Raw genomic sequence first — 22,182 nt, 5'->3', positions numbered from 1 at the left:
GGACCCAGCAGGGAACTCACTCCTGCCATACAACTGAGATCCCAGCTCCAAACTACCAAACACCATCTTAACACAGCCCGCGGTGCCGCGGGCGCCGCCGACTAAATAAAGCTGTAAGGGCTGTGTGGGAGGAGTTAGGGCGGGCTCGGTCCGGGATGAGGAAGGGTGCCGATTGGCCCCTTCCTCTGGACAGACCATCGGCCGAGCCAATCGGCAGGCGCGAAGCACCTGCCGATTGGCCCGGCCGATTCCCACCGTACTGACAAGGAAGCAACTGTGAGCCGCGCTTTGCGCAGCTCGCAGTTGCTTCCTTGCCGGCGGCCTGACGCGACGGAGGCGCAAAGCGCCTCAGACGCGTCAGGCCGCCGCCCAGGGAGCCCCCGGCAGCCGTGCAAAGCCGCAGCACAAGGGAGCCCCCGGCATCGGACTACACGCCGCCTCCATCAAGAAAATGGCCGCCAGCCAGAAGACGCCGCGAGGGAGCCCGCCTGCTAGCACCCACTGTATTTCGGATACAATGGGCTTTTTTACTAGTGGGACATATAGTCTGGTTTCAGATGTTTAGGGACACTAAATTATGTAAATGTTTTAATAGTAAAAGGATTCTAGTGAAGAAGAGGATCATGGACTCAATGAACTGGCACCAACATTTCTGAGATAGCTTATTTTACACCATTTGCTGCTTCCTGGGGAGGCCTGGTTGCATCCACACACTATTACATAAGCCACTGAAACCCAATTGGGGACATAAATAGGGTACCCAGATCCCTCCTAGCAACCAGTGGTGGCAAGAGGGGCGTACCAGGGGCATGAGGGAGGCCCATCTGACATGTCCATGTCACTGACCATGTGATTCAGAAGTGACATCATCACGACTAAGATGGTGGGACCACCCTTTGGTATTTGGGCAAAAACTCAGCAACAAAGCTTGCTTCTACCATAGAGTTTATGCCGAAATACCACAGGGTCACTCTGACATCCCAGATGTGATGACACCGCTTACAGGTCACATGGACAGATCGCTGCATGTCAGATGGATTTCTCCTTTTGGGGAGGGGGTAAGTTCTCCCATGCTAATCGATAGTGGGGAGGGGGGGCTGTCCACAGGGGACCTCAGCCTTCACCCATGGATCTCTACCCAAAGGATGTTACAATTGTGCAGATTTCTACTGTGCTCTTTCTTTCCTATTTGCTTTTGGCTCTGACAAGAGAACTGTGCCTTTTGAAGCAAAATCTTCCTTTTGATGATCATCTCACATTCAATCAAGTATAAGTGGACAAAGGGAGAAAAGGAAAATAGGCTCTATGGACAAAGCTTACACGAGTAAGACAGAAACCCTTTTCCCTCCCATGCCGCAATGAAAAGACAGAGCCCATCTCCAAACATCGAGGGGCTGCAAAGCTGACCGTCTGGGCATATGAAGCGGCCAAAACAAACCGTTCTAGAGGGTCAATGAGCCAGACAGGAACAAGGGACTGCACAGGACAACAACGCCACGAGCTTAACCTAAGGAAGTTTGGGCAGTTTCGCATGGGCCTCTCTTCCGAGGGAGGGACGAAGGTGGATGAAGGTGGGACGCAGGTGCGTTCTCCTTCCGTGGTGGCCGACCGAGTGCCCTCGCCAGGGGTGGATCATGCGGCTCTTCTTCTGGGACAAGGGTCAGCAAGTGGTCTCTGGAGGCCAGGAGAGGATGGGTTTCGGGAAAGGTGCCTTGCACTTCAGAGCTTGTTCTCATTGGAAATTATAACAGTCAAGTTAAGCACGACGGGGAAAACATTGTTAAATTATTAAATGTATTGCTGTTTTTCCATAGAAAGGAAGAAGCATGGATAGAGGCCCACATGAAATATATATTTCTTGAAACAGATAGCTCCTAGAGTGGATGGAGAAAGAGTGCAGCAAAACAGGACCATGCCAGGAGAAGAGACTGAAACGGAGAACGGGAGCAAAATGTTGAAAATGTGGGTAATGGTTATGATGTGCAATTTGAACAGCCAAGACAAAAGCCAGCTATGGAAGGCTTTCACTGTGTCGAAGTCAGGGCAGGGAGTTCCCCGGAGCGTGACGGGGCTATTCAAAAAGAGTGTTGGGAGAACAGAGAATAAGAAATTATAGAAGGCAGCTTTCTAGACAGCTTTACTGAGACTCCGTAACAAAACTGGAGGTTTGCTAAACCTCTGGCAGATACGCTAGTCCATGGACTACAGTTCCCATGAGCCCCTGCCAGCACATGATGGCAGAGGCTCATGGAATTTGTAGTCCATGGACATCTGGAGAGCCACAGTCCAGCCACTCCTGCTCTATCGGATTACCCCCCACTAGGGTGCTGGCTTGAAGAGGGGCAGCACCCTAGCGGGGTATAATGCTATAGGATCCCCTAGTGAGGTATACCTCTAGTGTCCCCAAACATCTCCATATGTTTCCCAAACAAGAATTTACAACCCTAACCCACCCCCCTTTTCTAAATCTCCCCAAATGGCCTTTCCAACCCAAAGGAGGCCCCAGTTTCAATCTCTGACTTTAATATCCAGTTTGCCTCTCAGTGCAACTCCAGGTTATGAGGGTTTCTCAGGGACAGAGGTACTAAAGTCCAACCGGTCGCTAATCCGCCCCCTGAACTCCTCGGCGTAAAGATCCATTCCCCCGTTTGACCTCTGCTCCGAGGCACCCTGAGCACTGTGACGTGGTGGAATCACAATCTCTGGACCCAGGTGCTCTCAGAAGCCACTTGGCTACAATCCCGGGCCAGCCAACTCAGCAGGAGGCCCCACCCAAAAAGCAGGAATATAAAGGCAGATCGAACAAGGGCATGCCGCAGGCTGTTTGGAAGGGGCAGGGCAGGCCTGGTAAAGGCGGACGAGAGAGAGGGGGGGTCCATCACCACCCCCAAAACACTGTCTCTGTCCAAGGTGCTCAGTAAACATTATTCTTTAGAGTTCCTTTGAAATGGCACTTTGAAAAACAGGAATCATAAGAAGGACCTGGAGTCCAGGCCCATTCAGGGCACAGGCTTGCCTGGGTCTGCCCCTGGCGCTCCATCCCGGACCACCCCAGGTTGACTACTCCTGTTCGTGCCAACAGAACTAGGTAGATACTAAACCACTCAGTACTACAGATTTCCTTTGAAGGCTCCTGAAACAGCAGATCTCAGTAGCAGCGGCTCAGTGGCAGAACATCTGCTTGGCATGCAGGACCCAGGTTCAATCCCCGGCATCTCCAGTTGGAAGGACCTGGCAGGAAGTGATGGGAAAGACCTCATTCTGAGATCCCGGAGAGCTGCAGCTAGTCTCAGTAGGGCCCATTATGCACGGCGAAACACGGAAGACAGCGCAGCTTTCAGGTGATCGTGGCGCAACCAGAAGTGGCGCTGGGGTCGCCATGTGCATAATCGGTTACTCTGGGTTCTGCCGCCATTGCATCCCAGCCCGTGCGCAAGCGGTTTGCTTCGCTTCTTCCCCCTCCGCATTTTCCAAGTGACCCGAAATCGCCGTTTCGGCGGCCGTGCATAATGGGCCTCAGAGATGACAAAGCCTCTGCTTGGCATGCAGAGGGTCCCAGGTTCAATCCCCAGCATCTCCACTTAAAGGATTAGGAAGGAGATGATGTGAAAACCTTCAGTGTGAAACTCCAGAAGACCTCCTGGCAGTCTGAGAAGACCAGCCTAATTTTGATGGACCAAAAGTCCAATTGAGTTGAAAAAGTACATTATAAGCAATATAAAATGAATACAATTGTATTAATGTTTATTTCTAGTTACAAGAAACAATCAGTCCCTCATTTGTACAAAAATACCTGAAAGATTACAATTAGGTTCACTAGCAAAAAAAAAAAAAAAAGCTATTTACAGATTGAAGCAACACATATTGAATAAAAGGTTCTGTCTCTTTAAGTTAATACCTTTTGCATTCCCTGAAAACGTTTAACTTTTATTCCATTTTACAGTCACTCAAAAAGTTTTGCATTGTGACACTATGATGTACAAGAAGCCTGATCTTGCCACTGGAAAGGTGCATTGATTGGTCAAAATGGTCAGGAACGTAGTGCAGAAAAAAGAGAAGACAAAAACATCTAAAAACAGAGGCACATTTTTCTTCAAGAATAATTCAACATTAAAAACATTGTACTGTTTTAAAACACCCACCACAGACTGTTTTCCTGTCTTTTTCTTTTTACCAAAATTGTTTGGCATATTCCTTCTTCAACATAGTTCCAAGATTGCTACATGGAGTATTTTATTTAGAAAATAAATGTCGTAGGCCAAGAAAAAATAAAGGGGAAAAAAGAGAAACAAATTCAACAGGCTCCTGAAACAACCCTGAGAAATCCCTCTTTACATTCATGTCATTTAAATACACACACACACACACAAATTAGAAAGTCAAATGTCCTTCAGTCCTTGGTTTCTAAGCTGCCAGTCGGCCAAGTCTGCTAGAAATATTTAAGGTGAGATTGAAATTTGTATTTCATTCCCGGCAGAAAAGAAAAACAAAATCAATAGCTGTGCTCAAGTAACATCACTAGCATTCAGGGGGTGGTTTGTTTTCTCAAAAGAGTTGTGAGTGTACAAAATAGACAGCCGTTTACATACAAAATCATGTTTCATAGTCAAAAACTTTTGTTCTTAATTTAAATAAAAATGCAATTGTTTTATAAATATCAAACAATGCAAAATGGGCTGGGTCCTCCCCCCCCCCATTTTGGCTGGGTCAATGCATTGTTCAACTACGCTATGTAAACACAAGAACTTAAGTGTGTGTTTTTTATTTCCAAACTCTAAAAGGTTATTGACAGTGGAGAATGAGAATGTTAAATCACTTTTTAAAAACAGGCTTAAACAGAAACATGCAGAATGAAGTCAGAGACACATTAGCTTAATTTGATGTCTTTAAGAAAATTAAAAAGAACACTGTACACTTAAAAACCAGCAAGGTTCTATAGTAAATCAAGTTTCTTCATTGTATAATGTAGACAGTTCAGGGGTGGGCAGTAGGGAAGGCTAGTAGAATGACTCGTAAACTAAAATACAGTGTTTCTATAATTCAGCTGATATGTATGATTCAAGCTGGTTATATCCTCTTAAAACTAATCTCAATATTATGTGAATACTGTGTGAATAAATTACTGTTTCAGCAACTGCTGACCATTCAGATGGGCTATTTAGTTAGACGGAAACGGGAATTATAAAAGCGGTTTAAAGTGATTCAATAAGAAAGAAAGGGGGAGAGGGTCAGGGGGACACACACTCAACTCGGGAGCAGTTAACTCTGAACATTCCTTGGTTAATGTAACTGTTGCTTCAGAAACTATGCAAAAGTCCACGAAACACCTGCTTGTGCCTTTGAATGTCACCTTCAAAGCCTGGAAGGAAGCCGGACAGTCGTTCAGTCGTCCAATGGGAGAGCAACTTAGCAGGGACCTTGCTTTCGACATTCGTTTATCATCGGGGGAGGGGGGAATATTACTTGTGAACATGGAGTAGCTTAAAATAATTAAAAAGACTGCCTTGGTTTAGATGAGGGTTGGGCACTTTGGCTTTTGAAGCAGCCATTCCCACTGATGCTGGCTGCTCTGGGCGGGAAAGATTGCTTCGGGCACCGAAGCACCCAAACCTAGTTCCGATGTCCTCAACCAGGGATCCCCATCCTTTTTGAGTGTGTTCACACCTCTGGGATTCTGACAGTGTGTTGGGTGCAGCCGCAAAATGGCTGCCTACGTTCAGTCACACGGCCTGGTGTTGTGGTGACAGTTGCTGCCATAGCAATACTTTGAAAATCTGCACGGCCAGCCAGATCTTCAATGGCCAATCCGAAGCCTTGCTGGGCCAAAGCCCCACGTGCGCCCCCCCCCCCATGTTCTAAGAACACCAGGAAAGGGGTCCGTGTGCATGGCGCGACCTATGGGCATCTTGCTGGGGACCCCTATTTGAAACCTCTAAGATGGAGCATCTCCATGCACAAATTACGTAATATCTCACTGAACGTAATCACGTAGACACATCTAATCAGTTCTACAGGGATGGTTCCGCCCTCAATTGACAATGGCTGCAAATCCCCCCTCCCCATCTCTTTTGAGGAGGTTAGTAAGGGCTGCAGTAGGAAGGATCGGACAGGAAAGTCCCATTCTGCTGGGGCAAATGTTTGTCTGGGTCAGGACACTCTTGCCAGTTGACATGGCCAAAGCTGGGCAAAGCGTCATTCCCTTTGTGCAGTCATGCCCATGAGAATGGTCAGCATGGAAGATTCTTCAGAGTGCCTAAAAGGGTCCTTCTAGTTTCCAGATGAAAGACCGGAAAACAGCAAGCTAGTGCACTGTCCCCCAGCCTTCCCAGTGACGCTTGCACAGGGGTCTCTCTGAGGGTTGGACAGAATCAAGGGAGGGGCTGTTCAGCTGTGCTTCATAGATGGTGTCCGTGGTTCTGTACCCGCAGGCTGGATCCACGGTGGCTGAAAAAACGTGGGACCTACCTGGAGGGGTTAGTCCAGAGGGAAATCAAGAAGGATGCGGTGAAAAATGTCAGTTGGAGCCAACCCAGCGTAAACTTTGGAGATCTTACAGCACAAATGAAGGGACGATGCCATTTCCTAAACTGACTTGACTGGATGTAATTGTTGCATTACTGATACCAGCCGGAAAGAGAATTCTACGATGAGCACACAAAAATACCCCCTACAGCTAGGAGACTTTTATATCTATACTATCACCCTCAAAGACCATAGGTAGTACAAAACACAATCTGCCACCACGGCTAGCATATTTGTAAACCATGGTTTGATACAATGACAATGTAAGGCCTACACGGGTGCTCTGAAAATTCAAGGAAATCTAATGCTCAAAAGAAACACTGAATCCATGTCCTATTAGGTAAATTGACAAGTGAAATATTTCTTCCCCAAGACCACGCACAATCACTCTGCTATACTGAAAGTGGATTTTTCCAAGACGGTGAGGAGAGGAGGACACTAACAGGCTAAGGCCAAGAATATTTGTGCATAGAAATCAAGAGCCTTTTGCATGACTGGGCATGTCTAATACATGACATACGCACAGAGCCGTCCTTTTGAAATGCTGATACCCCGAGTACATGTGGCAATCTCTTCAGCCCCATCACTATACGGATCCTTCAAGGACATCAAGGCGCAACTGGTCGCTGCAGAAGTGAGAAAGGTTTCTGTCCTCTAGACCTCTGCTAGGATGAAGCATCTCCTGCCTTTACAGGGTTCGATTAGAACCCTGTGCAAAACAAGCTCCTAATATAGGGTTGTAGGCAATATCCAAAACACAAAAAGGAGTGCAAAGAAAACAAACCCACAAGAGAAGTGATCAATACAAAAAAGTAAACACACCAAGTCTTAATTGTCAAGATTATTCCAGGGCAAGAGTTATTTTCAATAGTTTTGCTTCACAAACTCAATTCTGTTAAGTGCACCAGCCAAGGGACATTTTTCCAGTTTTGTTCCTTTTGTTTGTTTGTTTGTCTGTTTTTAGTGATTTTGCATACCCTTTCCCAATTTCAGGGGGGGAGGGCGGGGGGTTGCTGGGACACTCAGAGGCAATTGCTCTTAGGGGTTATGCAAACCAGCTCATGCCGGTCTGCAGGGACCCCTTGGATGCATCCTGTTTCCAAGCCCCCAAGGTGCGTGCCGTTTGCATTCGTTTCGAGCCAACCTACGAGGCTGCCGATTCCCCAGTGTCAACTTCCTTTCCCGAGACGTCTCTAGCAAGTCCAGTCTGTTTCGACCAATGGCGATGCAAGAGAGGAACAGAGGTCATAAGGCGACACGGATGCAGGGGTGCTTGAGTTTACAGGGCAGGATCCCCTTGTTGAGCTGGTAGAACTCCACAAGCTGTATTAGGTCGGTGAATTTGGTGTTCCCATCATCCAGGCTGAAAAACATCTGCCCATCTTCTTCACACTAGAAAGATTTAATATTATTATTATGTTTTTTTTTAAAGCAAAGACACATCTTAAAAACCCTCTTTCAGTTTAAGAAAGAAAAGAACAGAAGCTATCTTGGGTGGTGGTGGGGGTTGTTAATTAGATTTCTTACCCACCACTCTCATAAAACGTCTTGCGGTGGGTTACAAAATAAAACTTTGCATCAATTAAAACATTACAAACATTACAAAAGGTATGAAGAAACAGGTAATTGGGGATTCCTTGCTATGAGGTGTCGAGGCCGAAGTGTGTAGGCCAGACTTGTTGTCTCGAGAGGTCTGCTGCCTACCTGGTGCACACATCAAGGCTGTGACAGAACGGCTGGACAGGCTCATCAATCCCACAGATCATGACCCCTTCCTTCTCATCCATGTAGGAACAAATGATACTGCCCAGCAGAACATGGAACATATTAAGAAAGACTTTGTGGATCTGGGGGAAAGGTGAAGGACCTGGGAGCACAGGTTGTGTTTTCATCAGTCCTTCCTGTAAGTGGCCGAGGCAGAGGAAGAGAGAAGAATCATGCAAGTAAATGACTGGCTACGTCACTGGTGTCGTTGGGAAAGGTTTGGATTTCTGGATCATGATCAACGATGTCAATATGAGGGGCTATTATCAGGAGACGGTGCGCACTTCACAAGGGACGGAAAAAGTATTTTGGGGAGAACCCTTGCACACCTGGTGAAAAGGGCTTTAAACTAGATCCAAAGGGGGAGCGAGACGTAAATTCAGAACTTGGTATGATGGCAAGATCTGAACATGAGAAGATCTCAAATCTACAGGGAATGTCACCTAAGCAGGGAACTACTAGCTTACAAGGAAGTTCAAAAACCAAAACCATGAGGCACACAAAGGATGGACTACGATGTCTCTACACCAATGCACTGAGTATGGGAAACAAGCAGGAGGAACTAGTAGTCGTAATAGAGGAAGGGGGCTATGACCTAACAGGAATCACAGAAACTTGGTGGGATAATACTCACAATTGGAATACTAAAATCGAGGGGTACAATCTATTCAGAAGGGACAGACAAGAAAAGAAGGGGGGAGGTGTAGCAATATATGTTAGGAATCTTTATACTTGTGAAAAAATACAGGTACTTGAGCATGAAAGTTCAGTTGAGTGTATTTGGGTAAATATAAAAGGCATAGAAAATGAGAGTGGTATTATTGTGGGGGTCTGCTATAGACCACCAAGCCAGTCAGAGGACTTGAATGAGATACTGCTAGACCAAATTAAACAATTTTCAAAAAAGGGGGAAACAGTGGTCATGGGTGACTTCAATTACCCAGAAATACAGGTACCCGAGCATGAAGACCAACTCTGCTAAAAACGCAAACTCTGTTAAATTCTTAGCTTGTCTTGCTAACAGCTTCATTCCCCAGAAAGTAGAGAGGGGAACCAGGGGCTCTGCTGTTTTAGACTTGATTCTCATCAATAGGGAAGAACTGGTAGATGAGGTGGAAGTAGTGGGCACACTTGATAGCAGTGACCTATCATGGGAAAGAGAAAACCTTTACGTAGTCGTACGTATAGACTGGACTTCAGGAAAGCTGATTTTCACAGACTTAAGGGTTTGTTGCATAGAGTCCCGTGGTCAGAAAGACTTAAAGAGATGGGAGTCCAAGAGGGCTGGGAGTTTCTTAAAAGTGAAATACTGAAGGCTCAATCACAAACAATTCCCTTGAGAAGGAAAGATGGAAGAAGCCGAAGGAAGCCAAGTTGGCTCCATAAACAGTCATCAAAAGATTTGAGGAATAAAAAAGAGTCATATAGGAAATGGAAGGAAGGCCTTATTACTAAGTATGAGTATAAACAAATAACCAATAATTGTAGGGGGAGTGTTAGAAAAGCTAAAGCTCAATATGAGCTTAGGCTAGCAAGAAATGCTAAACATAAAAAAGGCTTCTTTAGTTATATTTCAAGCAAGAAAAAGAATAGGGACACCACAGGACCACTGAGATGACAAGAAAGTGAAATTATAACAGATTATGAAGAGAGGGCTGAACTGCTTAACTCCTATTTCTCCCCGATCTTCTCTTGTGAGGGAAATAGTGATCAATGTGGCAAAAACGTAACACAACACGGGGGACGGAAATGGTGGCATAGGATCACTGTTGGCGCAGTCCACAAACACTTAGTTTCTTTAAGACCCATTATGCACGGGGGTTTTAGTGCACATTCGGGGTGGAATGGCGGCGACTAAAATCACGGATAATGCACGGAGCCGGCTGCAACCGGCTGCAGCTTCGGTGCATGCCGCCGAAAAAGCCGCGTCAGTGAAACGCGGAAGAAAGCGCAGCTTCCAGGTGAGCGGGGCGCAACCAGAAGCGGCGCCCGGATCGGCACGTGCATAATCGGTTACTCTGGGTTTTGCCGCCGTCGCGCCCCGCCCCGTGTATAACCGGTATGCCTCGCGTCTTCCCCCTCCGCGTTTTCCATGTGACCCGAAATCGCTGTTTCGGCGGCCGTGCATAATGGGCCTAAATGAAACAAAGTCTTCTGGGCCAAATGAACTGCATCCAAGGGTACTAAAAGAACTTGCAGATGTCGTCTCTGAAACACTGTCCATTATTTTTGACACTTCTTGGAGAACAGATGAGGTGCCAGACGATTGGAGGCGGGCAAATGTTGTCCCCATCTTCAAGAAAGGGAAAAAGGAGGATCTGGGTAATTATCGACCCGTCAGCTTGACATCTGTAGCTGGCAAATCTTTGGAACAAATAATCAAACACTCAATCCTTGAGCAACTGGAACTGAGAGCTGTGATTTCTAAGACTCAGCATGGGTTTCGCAAGAACAAGTCATGTCAGACCAACCTTATCTCTTTTTTTGAGATCCTTGCTGGATCAGGGGAATGCCATGGACATAGTTTATCTGGATTTCAGTACACTTTTGATAAGGTTCCACATGATATTCTTGTTCACAAGTTGGTAAAATGCGGTATGGATCCTAATTCTGTCAGGTGGATCAATAACTGGTTGACAAATCGTACCTAACGGGTGCTTGTTAATGGTTCAGCATCTTCTTGGAAAAGAGTGACAAGTGGAGTTCCCCAAGGATCTGTCCTGGGGCCTGTGTTGTTCAACATATTTATAAATGATTTGGATGAGGGATTAGAGGGGATACTTATTTAATTTGCAGATGATACTAAACTGGGAGGGGTAGCAAACACAACTGAAGACAGCAACACAATACAGAATGATCTTGATAGGCTCGAGAAGTGGGCTAAACTGAATAAAATGAATAGGGACAGATGTAAAGTAGGAAAAACCGAATACACCAATATAAGACGGGGAGACTTGTCTTGGCAGTAGCGTGTGCAAAAAGGATCTAGGAGTCTTAGTAGACCATACATTGAACATGAGTCAGCAGTGTGACTCAGTGGCTAAAAAGGAACATGGGATTTTGGGCTGTTTCAAATGGAGTATCATGTCCAGATCACGGGAGGTGATGGTACCACTTTACTCTGCTCCGGTTTGGCCTTACTTGGAGTCCTGTGTTCAGTTTTGGTCACTCCAATTGAAGAGGGATGTTGACAAACTGGAATGTGTCCAGAGGAGGGCGACAAAGATGGTGAGGGGTTTGGAAACCAACACGTATGAAGAAAAGTTGGAGGAGCTTGGTCTGTTTAGCCTAGAGAGGAGACGAGACAACTGAGAGGGGATCTGATAACCACCTTCAAGTATTTAAAAGGGTGCCATATGGAGAATGGAGCAGAATTGTTCTCTCTTGCCCAAGAGGGACAGACCAGAACGAATGGGATGAAATTAATTCAAAAGAAATTTATTCTATGATTCTATGATTAAAACCTAGCCCCAGGGAACCCTAACAAACTAGAGAAACTCAAAATTCATTAGCTCTGACATGAAAAGACATGAAAAGAGTTGTGACAAATGCACACTGGGAGTCCTTTAGTGAAGTTTACATTTTGGGCACATGGAACCTGAGCTCCCTCCTCTCCCAGGGTCCTGATCGCAACTGGAAATTAAGCTGTAAAATAAAGTGATTAACTCTTTGTGCTTGATTCCAACTACAATGGAATCTTAAGCCTATGGACCTGCAGGTTCTGTATTTGTTCCCATCTAGGGATGGACTTCTTGTGTATTTCTATGGCTCTGTAGATCTCTGGCGACCATGGCGTCCCATCCTTTTTGAGCCTATGGGGACCATTCGAATTTAGAGTTAGGACGCTTGGCATGTCTACAAAAGGGCTGCTCATCAGACAATGTCTAGGGGTGAGGTCACTCTTCAGCATTTCAGGCAGAGACCCTGTTACAGAGTGGGATGCCTTTTAAATGGAAAACAGCACTTGGAAGACTTTTGGATGTGGAAACATCTACTGGCCCTTGAAACCGGTGTAACTACAGACATAACACCCATAGTCCCACCCCAGGGATCGCACCAGTAGATGGAGAGCATGGCCATCCCGGAAGGACAAGCAGTGGCGGCTAATGTGGCTCAGAGCCAAGCCCCATTTGTCATGCTGCTGCCACCTGTCTTCCACGGCTGCCTGTGCCCTCAAGAGAGGGCGGGCGCTACTCAAACCAGAGCTATTGCATGCTCAATCCCAGAAAGACGAAAACACTGCAGGAGCTCTAAGAAGCCTGTTTGGATGAACAGAGAACTTCAAGAGGAACTAAGAAAGAAATCCATCCCACTGTCCCAGCAATTTGCTCTCCCCGTGCACTTGGTCTCCAAGTGAAGCACGGGATAATGCCGGCTTATTTCCATAACTTGGCAAATCCCCTCCATCGCAGGGCGTTTTCGCTTGCTCGGCTTTCCATCTAAAGTATTACAAGGGAGATTTGCCAAGATCCCCTTCGAAAACAGACTATGCACCTGTGAATCAAGTTCTCCTGACACCATCCAACATATCCTACTGGATTGTCCCTTGTTCACTGAACAGAGAAGGCATATCATACCTCTTATACCAAAATGGAGAAACCATTCAAGAGACTTGGTTTGCCAATTTTTACTGAGTGATAAGGATGCCGACGTCACTTTTATTATGGCTAAATTTCTGTCCTCAGTTTTTAAACTTAAATTGTCTGATGTATCTTGACTATCTTTGTATATCCTCCTAATCTGCTTTATGCCAATAAAGGTATTGTATTGTATTGTAAGAACTAAGAAAGAAAAGGGAAATGTTCAGGAAATGGAGGGAAGGACAGAGCTCTAAAGAAGAGTACCTACAGGTTTCTAGGCACTGTAGATCAATCATCAGAAAGGCCAAAGCTGAGAGTGAGCTAAGATTGGCCAGGGAAGCCCACTGGAACAAGAAAAGATTTTTCAGTTATGTGAGGAGCAAACGTAAAGTAAAGGAGACAATAGGCCCACTGTTGGGTGCGGATGGACAAACTCTAACGGAGGATGCAGAGAAAGCAGAAAGGCTCAGCGCCAAGGGATAGTGTCTGGGTGGCAGGTTGACATGGACAGACAGGTTGTTGAGAGGCATTTATTTATTTATTTATTTATTTAGATTTATATACCGCCCTCCCCGAAGGCTCAGGGCGGTTTACATTAAACTAATCAACAATACATGAAAAAGTCTTCGTTAAAAAAACATACAGTAGTTAATAACAGTGGTTGTAACAATATAACAGAATAATATAACAGTATAACAATATAATAAAATAGTATAACGATGCAGCATTTCAATACCACAACAGGTCCAGATCGCTCTGGTGGAGTTCTGGGAGGGAGGGGGGAGAGGTGGGGAGAGGGTTAGCTGCACTGGATAGAATAAAAAAATCATAGAATCATAGAGTTGGAAGGGGCCATACAGGCCATCTAGTCCAACCCCCTGCTCAACGCAGGATCAGCCCAGAGCATCCTAAAGCATCCAAGAAAAGTGTGTATCCAGCCTTTGCTTGAAGACTGCCAGTGAGGGGGAGCTCACCATCTCCTTAGGCAGCCTATTCCACTGTTGAACTACATTCTGAGACCCTGTTTGCAAACAACTATGGGGAGCTCTGGTTACAAATCCAACAGGATATTAAGAAGTGGAAAAGCTTGAACCTTTCGTGGTCAGCAAGAATGGCCACAGTAAAAATGTCAATATTACCAAAATTTAATTTCCTTTTTCAAATTTTACCAATAGATATCAACGACTCCGTGGTAAATAAATGGCAGTCTGAAATAAATAAGTTCATCTGAAATTATAAGAGGCCAAGAATTGCCTTTAAAATCCTACAAGATGATAAGAAGAGAGGGGGACAGGGCGTCCCAAATCTAAAATTATATCTTCATGCGGCAACACTGACAGCAGTGGCAGATTGGATAACTGACCCAATGACAAGAGACTTGGTGTTGGAAAAGGTAGATAGTAAGCAAAGTTTTAATGAAATGCTCTGGCCCTCCCTGAAAACAAAAGGAAAGGAAAAACTCAAGGTCAACTTTTGGACAAGATCTCTCTTAAAGATTTGGAACAAATACAAAAAAAGACTTTGTTCTTCATCATACCTATTAAAATCGCCAATAGAGGCGTATTTTTCCAGACAGCAGCAAAAAAGAATAACATGCCTAATGTATAAGGATCTGTTAACGAGGACAGGTGAGCTCAAGAGTCTGCAAGTATTAAACAAAGAAGGATATGAGCTACGATGGATGGAGTACAACCAACTGAAAGCTAGACTAAAAACTGACTTTGAGATTCGAGTGGACAAAAACTCACCTCTTAGTGATTTCGAAAACATGTTATTGCTCAAAAAACCACACTTACAGGGTCGGATCTATAAACTACTTTTGAAATATGAGACTGAGTCGGAACAAGTAAAGAACTGTATGATTAAATGGATGCAAAATTTCGGCTCCATAATTGCGATGGAGGACTGGGAACAAGCATGGATTCCTAAACAAACCAACAGCCAGATTTTAAGGGAAAACTGGTATAAGATGTTTTATAGATGGTATATTACTCCAAAGGTTATTGCAAAAATTTCAGACAGGTTTGATAATAAATGTTGGAAATGTAATAAAGCAATAGGTTCCTTTTATCATATGTGGTGGAATTGTGAAAAAACAAAAAAGTATTGGGCTAAAATACACATGGTGTTACAGGAAATATTTAAAATGCGATACCCAATGAAGCCTGAATCTATGTTGCTAAGTTTTCATCCAAGTGCCTTACCATGTTCTTCTAGAATTTTTTTCTTCCATGCAACTACGGTTGGTGTGGGCGAAGCACTGGAAGGCGACCGAGACCCCAACTATTTCTACATGGCTTGACAAATTAGCGGACTTAGCAAAAATGGCAAGACTCACTAACATGGTTAAGAAGAAACCACCGGAAGAATATGACGAACAGTGGAGCGATTACCTGGACTTTCTCAAGAAAGACAGTAGTAACTGCTAGGCTAGGACTAATATGCAACTGACTACATGTTTCTTGAGATAATATCAGACTATACTATGTAAGGTATATCTGTATAGATGATGTATAGACTAGGATATAATAACTACCTATCAGCTGGTCGCTTTCTTTTTTTCTTCTTTTTCTATCTTCTGTATTTTATATTTAATAATAATAAACAACAACAAATTCAAAAAAAAAAAAGAAAAGAAAAAAGAAAGGCCAAAGCTGAGAGTGAGGTAAGATTGGCCAGGGAAGCCCATTGTAACAAGAAAAGATTTTTCAGTTATGTGAGGAGCAAACGTAAAATAAAGGAGGCACCCACTGTTAGGTGCAGATGGACAAACTCTAACGGAGGATGCAGAGAAAGCAGAAAGGCTCAGTGCCTATTTTACATCTGTTTTTTCCCACAGGTCAAAGGGTTTAGGCACATCTAGAGATGGCAGTAGCCAAGGGATAGTGTCTGGGTGGCAGGTTGACATGGACAGAGAGGTTGTCGAGAGGCATTTAGCTGCACTGGATGAGTTCAAATCCCCTGGGCCGGATGAAATGCACCCAAGAGTGCTCAAAGAACTTTCCAGAGAACTTGCACAACCCTTGTCCATCATCTTTGAGACCTCTTTAAGGACTGGAGATGTCCCAGAGGACTGGAAGAGAGCAAACATTATTCCGATCTTCAAAAAAGGGAGGAAGGATGACTCGGGAAACTATAGACCAGTGAGTCTGACCTCTGTTGTGGGGAAGATAATGCAGCAGATATTAAAGGGAGTGATCTGCAAACATCTGGAGGACAATTTGGTGATCCAAGGAAGTCAGCATGGATTTGTCTCCAACAGGTCCTGTCAGAACAACCTGGTTTCCTTCTTTGACCAAGTGACAGGTTTGCTGGATCGTGGAAATTCGGTTGATGTCATTTACTTGGATTTTAGTAAAGCTTTTGATAAGGTTCCCCATGATGTTCTGATGGATAAGTTGAAGGACTGCAATCTGGATTTTCAGATAATTAGGTGGATAGGGAATTGGTTAGAGAACCGCACTCAAAGAGTTGTTGTCAATGGTGTTTCATCAGACTGGAGGGAGGTGAGTAGCGGGGACCTACATGAAGGGATGGAGGGACTACTCATCAAGTTTGCAGATGACACCAAATTGGGAGGACTGGCAAATACTCCAGAAGATAGAGACAGAATTCAACGAGATCTGAACACAATGGAAAAATGGGCAAATTATTATTAATATTTCGATTTATTTAAATGTATTTAAATGAGAACAAGATGCAATTTAATAAAGATTAAGTGCAAAGTTCTGCATCTGGGTTAGAAAAATGAAAAGCATGCCTACTGGATGGGGGATACGCTTCTAGGTAACACTGTGTGTGAACGAGAACTTGGGGTACTTGTGGATTGTAAGCTAAACATGAGCAGGCAGTGTGATGCAGCGGTAAAAAAGGCAAATGCATCACATCAAAATCACAAGATGTCATAGTCCCATTGTATACGGCACTGGTCAGACCACACCTGGAGTACTGTGTGCAGTTCTGGAGGCCTCACTTCAAGAAGGACGTCGATAAAATTGAAAGGGTACAGAGGAGAGCGACGAGGATAATCTGGGGCCAAGGGACCAAGCCCTATGAAGATAGGTTGAGGGACTTGGGAATGTTCAGCCTGGAGAAAAGGAGGTTGAGAGGGGACATGATAGCCCTCTTTAAGTATTTGAAAGGTTGTCACTTGGAGAAGGGCAGGATGCTGTTTCTGTTGGCTGCAGAGGAGAGGACGCGCAGTAATGGGTTTAAACTACAAGTACAACGATATAGGCTAGATATCAGGAAAAAAATTTTCACAGTCAGAGTAGTTCAGCAGTGGAATAGGCTGCCTAAGGAGGTGGTGAGCTCCCCCTCACTGGCAGTCTTCAAGCAAAGGTTGGATACACACTTTTCTTGGATGCTTTAGGATGCTTAGGGCTGATCCTGCGTTGAGCAGGGGGTTGGACTAGATGGCCTGTATGGCCCCTTCCAACTCTAGGATTCTATGAAGAGCAAGCAGTGCCGGCGAACACGGCTCGGCTCTGAGTCTTGCCAGCCACCACCACCACTCATCCTCCGCGCCCACACCTGCCCTCAGGAGAGCGTGAACGGAGAGAACGGCAGCAGTGGAGGCAGCCAGTGGGCAGGGCCTGGCGCCGGACTCGAAGAAGAAGGAGAGTTGGTTCTTCTTTGCCGCTTTTCCCTACCCGAAGGAGGCTCAAAGCGGCTTCCAGTCGCCTTCCCATTCCTCTCCCCACAACAAGCACCCTGTGGGGTGGGTGAGGCTGAGAGAGCCCTGATATCACTGCCCGGTCAGAACAGCTTTATCAGACCTGCGTAGAGCCCAAGGTCACCCAGCTGGCTGCATGTGGGGGAGCGCAGAATCGAACCCGGCACGGCAGATTAGAAGTCTGCACTCCTAACCACTACACCAAACTGGTTCGCCAGCCATCACTCTGGCAATTCTGTGGGATATCACAAGATGTCATAGATTCTATGATTCTATGATATTTCCACGTAATGGCCGAGAATCCGGTTGCTGGCTCTTTATTCTTCTGAAACACAACTTCTTTTCTGTCATACAGACTGAAGATTCGCATGCTGTGGGGGTAGCAGTGGAAACAACTTATTTTAGGTGCATGGCTTAGTTTCTCTGTCGACTAAGCCACTGGGGTGGGGTGGGGTGGGGTCTGGCTTTTGAAACTGTGCAACAAGAATTTGTTGGTTTTTCACTCATCTCCCAAAACAAATACTACAATTAAAGCTTTGTTCACAGATTTGTACAAACGGTACAGCATCTCATGACAAATTAAGCTACTTCCTATATATCGAGGGGTGGGGGAGAGAAAAACTTTAATGTGTGGAGAAAGCCTGTGATAAAATCCATTCCTGACTGGCAGGATCCATTGCTTACCGGCAAAATCTGAAAATGCTTGATCTTCTGATGGTGGCATAGTGTGAGCACAAAAGTCTTTGGATTGCTCTGGCTGTCCCGAAGAAGAAATAGCCTGCAAAATATCACATTTCGCTATCAAAATCGATCCAAACTAGAAACATTAATAAAACAGACTCCAGTGTAAAAGCACATACCCATCCACAAGCCCCTGCTGTTTAACAATTCTGTGTGATTCTTCCCTGGAGATTCTGCCATGAAACCAGGGTTGTGTCCGATGAATGACTGAAGAAGAAATAGATGGTTAGTGGCAGCCAGCTGTCCTGTGCCAGTTTCCAAAAGGTGTCCTCTAACCATGATGTTGCTAATACAGTGCACTGCTTTTTGGCACAGCTATGGATCACAGCATCTGAGGTCTGCTGCCTATGGGATTGGTCTTAGTTTAAGTTTTTAATAATCAGGCAATCCCTCTTGGACTCACCGCGGACTACACAGAGTAAGTCAATGTTGGTATCACCTATCAAATAGAAAAGTCCTCCCTGACCTCGGCACCTCGTTGGCTGTTCCGCCTCTCCCGCTACGTACCACCGCAACAACGTTGCCCGGGTCACCAAGGGCTTCTGTGGGGCCAACCTGCCTTTTGGGCAAAATGAGAAACTCCCCATGCGAGTGCCGCCTCCATTGCAGCTCCCACCTTACAGACTGCCTGAAGAGGTCGAGGAACTTCCCCCTTGTCTGGCTTTCCGCAAACTATGTAAAATCAAACTATTTAGAAGGGATTTTCTGTGCAGGGATTTAGGGTTGCAACTGTACAAAATGTATTTATTTATGGAAATGTTGGAGGTGCCAGGGTGGGATAGGCTCCTTTTATCATATGTTGTGGTCAAGTGACTGAGTTTAAAAGTTTTAGATAAAAATTCATGCATTAAAAGGGTAATGACTGGGGCAGGCCCTGGCAAACCACCCCGTATTGAGTCTGCCATGAAAACACTAGAGGGCATCACCCCGAGGGTCAGACATGACCCGGTGCTTGCACAGGGGATACCTTTAGCTTTACTGGGGGAAAAATCTTACAAATTACCATATAAGCCTACTGTATAAGCCTACTTTTTAAGCACCTTTTTCACACTGAAAATGCCCTCCTTGGCCTATATGCGGAAATCTACAGTAACTGAAATAAAAGCCTGCTCCTGCCAGCCATTCGTTGCATGGCCTTTTGCAAATGTCAATGGTTTGACCGAGGGACTCTGTTCTTCTTTTTCCTTTTGCCTTTCCTTCTTCTTCTTAATCACTTCTTCCAAACTATTCTTTTGGTTTCTGTGGGTGGGGTGGGTTTTGGGGGGGCTTTGGGATATACTGTTTCTTTCCCCTACTGTTTCTTCTTTTCTCTGAGGAGCAACATTGTTTGCCTTTTCTTCTTGAGGCTGTATTTCTTTTAAAAGTTGGTTTCTACAAGTCTTTCTCCCAGTGTTCAGTTTTACAGTTCTTTATTTCAGTGTTTTGTTCTTGGGGGGGGGGCACTGCAGTTGTAGTTAGAGTTCTCCCAGTTTGGTAGCTCTGCTGTACTTGTTGTAGTAGGTTGCCAACTTGGGATACTGTTGTTCTGTTCTGGTTTGCTGGCCTGGGGGGCACTGTTTGGTTCTCCTCCCAGAGCTGTTCACACAGAGCAGTTCTGTCAGTGCTCTCTCAGGGTGTCTGGCATCAAGAGAGGAAGGGAAGGCAATTGTAAGCCGCTTTGTGAAAATAGGGGTACAGAAACCAGCAGCTGTTCATCCTCTTGACTTTTCTGTATTTGTTGGGTGGGGGGAGGCTGGATGGGAGATCCTGTGATGATGGAGCATTTCACACCCTCGGCTTATATGCAAGTCAATAAGTTTGCCCAGAATTGGTGGTAAATTTAGGTGCCTCGGCTTATATGTGAGTATATACGGGTAAGTTTCCTTTATCTACTTAATAGTGGTGCGGTCATGCAGAGCTGTGTCCATGCTCACCCAAGGCCCCTCCCCTTCCCACCCCCTCCATGCCCATTACTGCCCCTTGGGGGGGAGCATGCTGACATGACCATATAAGGCCATATCACCCGATAAATGTTTAACGTTTTAAAAATATATAATAAATAAATAAATTCCCACCCATTTGGGAAACCCTTCCAGCCCAGGGTTTCAGGAAACCCTGATTGAGAAAGCCTGTCCTTGTGCATGGGCTACTGGCTTTGGCTACCTTTTGCTGCCTGAACTGGCTTGTTCTGGGCAATCCACCTCAAGTCTCTGTGAGAAAGGCAGATGACAGGTAGCGTAAACCAATAACTAACAGATAAATTCAATAAACCACACCATGGGATTTGGGTTGCCAAACCAATCAGAAATGTGAAACCAGAACTGATACAAAGACTACGTGTTAACATATTGTATAATTGAATAAAAATGACATCGTAGGCTCCTAAATAAACAAAAGACTAAAACTTTTCTGGCCTTCAAGGAGTTACTGGACTCAAACTCTCTAATTTACTGGTCATCCACTGGCCCCAGGGAAGTGCGCCTGGCCTCAGCTAGGATCAGGGCCTTTTCGGTGTCCTGGACCCTACCTGGTGGAATGAGCTCCCAGAGGAGCTGTGGGCCCTGTGGGAGCTTTTGGCGTTCTGCAGGGCCTGCCTGCAAGACGGAGCTCTTCCGCCAGGTCTATGGTTGAGGCTGGCATGATGAGAAAGTGCTGTTTGCCCCCCCCCCCCCTCCAGGATAGTATGCGTATGGCGGCTGTGGTTTCATCTACCCCCTCTTCCCACCTCTCTATGAGTTATTATTGGGAGAAGACAAAGGTTTTTGTATTTTTTTCTGCCGTTCTTCTCTTTTATATTATGTTCTTCGGATTGTGATGTTTTTATGTCTGGGGTTTTAATGGGATTTTATTCAGACTGATGATTTAACTCACTGTGAGTCACTGGGAATGACAGGCAATAAATCAAAGTATAATAATAATAATAATTCTTGTTGTTGTTATTATTATTTTAAATGTTAAGGTGCTTCCGACCCACATGGCTACACCCCTGAATCTAGAGGAGCATCTTCATTTCAGCTAATTGGAGACAGTGGTACAGACAGCAGTCCGTAACAACGAAGTAACTTTGTGACTCATTTAGTACAGAGCAAATCTATTGCCTGTGTGAAAAAGCTCTCTTGAATAAGACAATCTTGTGGATAATACCAGAAAGGTGAACAGCCCCGTGTACCCCCAACCCCCACACACCCATTCTTCCCTAGCTGAGGGCACCAGGTTCTGTTTTAAATTTTTACTCCACAAGTGTAAACTGGTTTCTGCATCTGAATTTATATCCTGCGCTAGGCATAGGTGGTGGCCGCAAGCAGGGTCACCTAGAGCAGTCGCTGCCGTTGTTCAAAACTTTTAATGGGCAACCTGAGATGCAAGGTATTTTTCCAAGTACAAGAAAATCCAGAAAAGGACCACCTTTAAGAACTGACCCACATTGGCTTTGCAGAACAGAGATAAAAGCGGGAAGCCTTGGAAATGCCAGGGCTCTCCATTTTATTTTTTTAACAAACTCAGCGTGGGACTGACAACAATTCCAGGAACTCAAGCTCTGGCAAACAGGACTCAAAAAACCTCTGAGGCGGGGACTTTTCTGTGTCTGACTCAGAAACCACAAATGCCGTTTGACACGGTCTGGGGAGAACGGTTCAGCCAAAAGCCAAGCCCTTAAACCAGATGGAGTTCCACGGAGCAGTGTTAAGTACAGAATTGACCACCTTCCCATGAAAAGTTCACAGTATCATCTACTTCTCCCCCACCCCCACCCCTCTTTCAGGTTCCCTCTTCCCTGCTCTCCATCGTAGCCCAGTTTTCTCTTACCTGTGCTCAGTGTGGAAGGATGGAGGGGACTTTGGCTACTCAGGCTGTTCATTCTTGTGCTGCGTTTCTGCAAAACAGAAGGGACCAGCACAAGTCACATTATTATTATTATTA

At 45.3% G+C, this 22,182-nt stretch overlaps 1 protein-coding gene across 7 annotated transcripts in view; it reads right to left on the bottom strand.

Annotated features, from left to right (window-relative positions):
* Positions 1 to 3,718: 3,718 nt before the first annotated feature.
* GRB10 (growth factor receptor bound protein 10) overlaps positions 3,719 to 22,182 on the bottom strand; it is a 171,138-nt gene continuing 152,674 nt past the window's right edge. For all 7 annotated transcript variants that reach the window (XM_077304161.1, XM_077304159.1, XM_077304163.1 and 4 more), the window contains 4 exons: positions 22,069 to 22,135; positions 18,402 to 18,489; positions 18,226 to 18,319; positions 3,719 to 7,914 (listed from right to left, as the gene is read on the bottom strand). In XM_077304161.1, the coding sequence (XP_077160276.1) occupies positions 7,768 to 7,914; positions 18,226 to 18,319; positions 18,402 to 18,489; positions 22,069 to 22,135 (396 nt within the window). In that variant the 3' untranslated portion in view covers positions 3,719 to 7,767. The remainder of the gene's footprint in view (positions 7,915 to 18,225; positions 18,320 to 18,401; positions 18,490 to 22,068; positions 22,136 to 22,182) is intronic.

This window comes from Paroedura picta, chromosome 11, assembly GCF_049243985.1.
Source record: "Paroedura picta isolate Pp20150507F chromosome 11, Ppicta_v3.0, whole genome shotgun sequence".
Lineage (NCBI taxonomy): Eukaryota > Metazoa > Chordata > Lepidosauria > Squamata > Gekkonidae > Paroedura > Paroedura picta.
This window is presented reverse-complemented; position numbering and strand designations above follow the sequence as displayed.